At 36.9% G+C, this 4,810-nt stretch overlaps 1 protein-coding gene across 2 annotated transcripts; it reads left to right on the top strand.

The window, feature by feature from the left end:
• Positions 1-487: 487 nt before the first annotated feature.
• On the top strand, positions 488-4,810 carry LOC103938660 (AT-hook motif nuclear-localized protein 9). Of its 2 annotated transcripts, XM_018645314.2 has the most exons (6): positions 488-1,202; positions 1,608-2,137; positions 2,714-2,781; positions 3,364-3,495; positions 3,832-3,993; positions 4,318-4,810. In XM_018645314.2, exons 2-6 carry the CDS (start codon positions 1,717-1,719, stop codon positions 4,546-4,548), a joined length of 1,014 nt encoding a protein of 337 aa, XP_018500830.2. In that variant the 5' UTR covers positions 488-1,202; positions 1,608-1,716; the 3' UTR covers positions 4,549-4,810. The 2 variants fall into 2 exon arrangements, with proteins under 2 accessions (XP_018500830.2, XP_018500829.2); XM_018645313.2 differs by having other exon boundaries at positions 488-2,137.

Raw genomic sequence — 4,810 nt, 5'->3', positions numbered from 1 at the left:
CTTTTTTAATTTTGGCCCTCAAATTAAACTACGTAGAAAGAGAAAAATGTTATATGATGATCATTTATCTTTACGAAAACACATTGATTCCATAGTCACATTTATGCGCGTTGGATAGACTTCCTCAAAGAAAATTCCATAATTAAAAAAAATCCATAAATAGTTTTTTAAAAGAAAATATTTAAGTGTAGGAAAAAAAATAAATAAAAATGATCCTCCAGAGATTATTTACTTGAACTTATTTTTATAAATCATGTGTCGTAATAGTGTATATTAAATTATTTGTTTAAATCATTAATAAAAGTATTCAACCATCAACCGTTATAAAATATAATATACAATCATAATTTTCTTCCTATTTTCTAATAAATAATCGGTATTATCCAAACAAGAAGTGCTTTTTTCTGTTAAGTTTTTGTTTGCTTCTCAAACTCTATCCCATGAAATTGAATAGTCCAACAAGGGAAAGGAAGCAAAGGCACAGCAAGGGATCATCACCCAATTCCACTTGTGCCACACACACAAGAGAAAGAGAGAGGTGCCTTTGAACAGAGAAAGATAAGTAGCTTTTCTCAGAGGAAGAGAGAGAGTAAACTACATCCTAGAGAAATGCATTCAGATAAGGACTTGTGCTAGACCCAGTAGTAAACATCGCTCTCTCTCTCACATCAAATGAACTCCCTCCTTCCTGCATTTCCCAAAAAACAGTTCGACCTTTAATGCCCCTTCAAGAATCTCTCTCTCTCTCTCTCTCTACACAATTCAAACTTCTTACCCATCCCCTAGTCCCAGACCTAGAGAAGCACGCAATGTTCTTCTTCACCACAGTCTGACCTTTAAACCTGTTTGAAAAATACCACTTTGATTCTCTCTCTCTGTCATCTTTTTACTTGGGTTATCTTTTCTTTTGCATTCTCACACTTTGTGGTGCCAAAACAAGAACTGGATTTGTTCCTACATATTGGCATTGACTCAAAGTTGTAGCCTTTTTTAAATAAAAGTTTCTTGAGAGGGGTTGTTTTGAATTTTGAAGTTTGAAAGATTAGAGCTTTGGATTTGATGCATATGGTTATGGGGTTGCCTTTGAAGATGCTTGGTGTCAAAGGATTTATAATGGGTTGGTGACAGTGGACCTCTTTCCTTTCAGTCTCTCTTGCTCTTTCCCTTCAGCATGAAGCCTTTTTCTTGTTTACCTTGGTTTGGTAAGCTGTAAAAGTAGCTTCCATCTTTGTCTCTTCTCCTACTTAATTATTATTAGTCTTTGAATTTTGAACTTCCTTTTCTCTCTTGCTTTCTTGGTTGTTAAAAGTTTTGTGGCTGTTGCTCTAATCAAGTTGTAATTTTACTTAAATTTCATAGCTTTTCTTTTGCATATGAAATTCTAGCCAAGTTGGTTTTTTTTTTTCTGTCTCTCTTTTGTTCTAGCTTTTAATTCCATCTGTGAAATCTGATACCAATTTATTGGTTGTTATGTTCGAATCCTGAAAAGATGTATATCTTGTAGTAATTTCAGTGTTAGTATTCTGCATCCGAATTTTGGATACCTAGAAACTTGTCTAGTATTTGCAAATTGGGTTCACATTCTGCTGAATTTTGTGTTTCTATAGAGCTGGTCCTAGTACTGAATAGTGAGTATTAGAGCACGAGGGAGCATTTTGCATTGAGTTGCAAAGTTGGGGCTTCAAGGTTGCCTTTGAAAGATAATCAAATAAATGCATGGATCGGAGGGACCCTATGGCATTGTCGGGGTCAGCCTCTTACTTTACGTCTAGAGGAATAACTGGTTCCGGAACACAATCTGGGATACATGGATCACCAGGCATTCATCCCTTATCTAATACAAATATAGCATTTCAATCCAATATTGAAGGAAGTAACATTGGATCAACATTGCCGATAGGGCCTTCTTTGACTATTTCACAGCATGGCGTCAATCTGGGTGCACCATCCGCGGTTCCACCAGGCGAATCTTTAAAAAGGAAAAGAGGAAGACCTCGAAAATATGGACCTGATGGGACTGTTTCATTGGCATTGTCTCCTGCAGCATCTGCTAATCCTGGTACACTATCATCAAGCCCAAAACGGGGTAGAGGGCGGCCACCAGGGTCTGGGAAGAAGCAACAATTAGTGTCTCATGGTAAGTTGCGACTTGCAATAGCAATTTTACTTTTCTCTATTGGGATATTTGTTAGTAACGCTGGTGATATCTTGTTGAAGAATTTTTTTTCCTATTGTATTCATAATTTAGAGAAATCTCAGAGAACTTTTTTTAAGTTGGGGTATCCTAAATAACGTAATGTGTCTGTTTACATTGTCTTATGATCTAACTTTTAAAAGTCTACTAGCTGCCTATCTGATATTAGTTGCGGCTTGAAGTCTGTGCCTATAACTCGAATGCTTGTTATCCGAAGTAAATATACTGACAGTCCCACTACTGTCATGTAAACTATCTCAAAACTATTGCAACATTTCGTAGACAGGATGATTCTAATGGCCAAACAGAATTTGGGCAATTTTGATGCATTTGGTACATATCCAAGGGCATTAAAATGTGGAATTATACAGGCTGATTTTAAACATAAATGTAGTAAAAAGAACTACATTTTCAATAAGTCATTGCGTACTACCTACATGATTTAAATTTATGCTTCTTGCCCTGCATTGGAACTTTTTGTATGAAAATGATGTTGCAAATGGTTGATTGTTTTGCTAGGCGGATTGCTGTCTGGTTCGGCTGGGATGGGATTTACTCCACATATTATCAGCATTGCAGTGGGAGAAGTATGCCAAATAAACTCATCCATATATATACATGTATTATATAATCATATATATGCAAGAACCTACTTCTTTTGTCATGAAGAGTTCTCTATTGATATTTTATGTGGCCAAGAAGTGGTGGTGTAGATTCTGATTATGTCTGCAACTAAATGAGTGGCTTAGAAGCCCGATGATGTCAGATTCATGAGTCCTGTGCCGGCTTAGTTATGTATATAGGTTAATGTCCATAAATGTAATAATTTAATTATGCATAAGTAACTATTGGAGATGTAGAGATATTACACATCGTAAGTATATAAAGGACTAGCAATTATTCAAATGAGCCAAAATTGCGAGTCAGCTTGAATTTGGTAGTTTGAGGTAGCCATGATTTTAAGGTGGTTGACTTTGATATAGGCTATGAAATCTTACTGGAAAATAAAAAGATAAGCATTGAGGTGCATCAGTTTCACTTGGGTGATTGTTATTCTGTCATGACTGCTATATTAAGTTATAAACAATCGAGTTCTTGAAGATATTTCTTTTTTAGGTTTGACTGTTATCTATTCTGTTGTCTTGAAATCAGCTTATCCTTTCTTGCAGGATGTTGCAACAAAAATAATGGCGTTTTCGCAGCAGGGGCCAAGAGCTGTGTGCATCTTGTCAGCCAATGGTGCTGTTTCTACTGTGACGCTACGTCAGCCCTCAACTTCTGGTGGTACAGTCACATATGAGGTATGAATATTGAACTTCTTGGTCAGTTTGATCCCTTGTGAAGGTTTGAGTAAATTCTAGGCTTATATTTTCTTGGGTATTTGGAATTTTGGGGGTAACGTTTACGAATAAGAGGTTATTCATGAAAAAGTAATCCGAGTCCAACATCCGTTTATGTTTGTGGTAAATTTTTTCCGCAAATCCTACATACACAATCACGCATGCGCATATACATACACAGACAGACACAGTTTATGTATTTTTCTTTGCATATTTTCCTTCTTTTTCTTCACGGAAGCTTCTGGTTCTTTTTTACTTCACTTGAGTTTATTTTCTTGTGGTTTGCGACTTCTTTAGGGACGGTTTGAGATAATATGTCTCTCAGGCTCTTACTTGCTAACTGAAATTGGTGGTTCCCGAAACCGAAGTGGTGGTCTGAGCGTTTCCCTTGCTAGTCCTGATGGCCGTGTCATTGGTGGAGGAGTAGGAGGGATGCTTATTGCAGCAACCCCTGTTCAGGTAGTAACTTCTTCATTGCTTTAGCTTTTGTTCATTGTGTTTGCTCAGTAAATCTTTGTCATTCTTATGAATTGGTAGTTAATCTTTTCAATGGGGAAAGAAATTTATGGGATTGGTGCTAGTTTTCTTTACAAAATATTGTTACTGTGACCGTAAATGGTAATCGGATATAGTGGTGACTTCAGCAGAACAGAAACATGCCAGCATAATTTTCATCTGAACAATACGAGTTTACATAAGTAGATAAGAAAATGTCTTAGAGGAGTTATTTTTTCCGCTTCCTTTGCTAACTTTGAGGCTGAAACACATGGTGGATGAATCCAGGTGATAGTAGGTAGCTTCATATGGGGTGGTCCGAAGACAAAGAACAAGAAAAGGGAAGCCGTAGAAGGTGTCACAGACTTGGAACATGAGACAGTTGACAATTCGGTTGCACTAAACAGCATTCAACCAGATCAGAGTCTTAGCCAAAGTGCTTCATTGGCCGCGTGGCAGGCATCACGGCCACTGGATATGCGTAACAGTCATGTTGACATTGATTTGATGCGAGGGTAACTATTTCGTTTACACGGTCATTGTATGTACATTTCAGTTTCATCGCTAGTTGGATTTATTTTTCTTCGAAGCATCGATGTTGGGAAACAGAAGCCAGAAGATCGTCTAACTTCATTTATCCATGATAGACATTGGGTCTGTACTATTTTTCTTTAGTTCAATCAAAATTTAGCTTGAACTTGAGCGTTCATGATTTCACTGTCATCTGTAGGCATAGTAACTTTTATTCTCTAGCGAAATAAAGAGGAGATTCAGACTGAAA

Source organism: the organism of the source record quoted next, unplaced genomic scaffold (assembly GCF_019419815.1).
Source record: "Pyrus x bretschneideri cultivar Hongxiangsu unplaced genomic scaffold, Pyrus_bretschneideri_v1 Contig4, whole genome shotgun sequence".
Classification (NCBI taxonomy): domain Eukaryota; kingdom Viridiplantae; phylum Streptophyta; class Magnoliopsida; order Rosales; family Rosaceae; genus Pyrus; species Pyrus x bretschneideri.
This window is presented reverse-complemented; position numbering and strand designations above follow the sequence as displayed.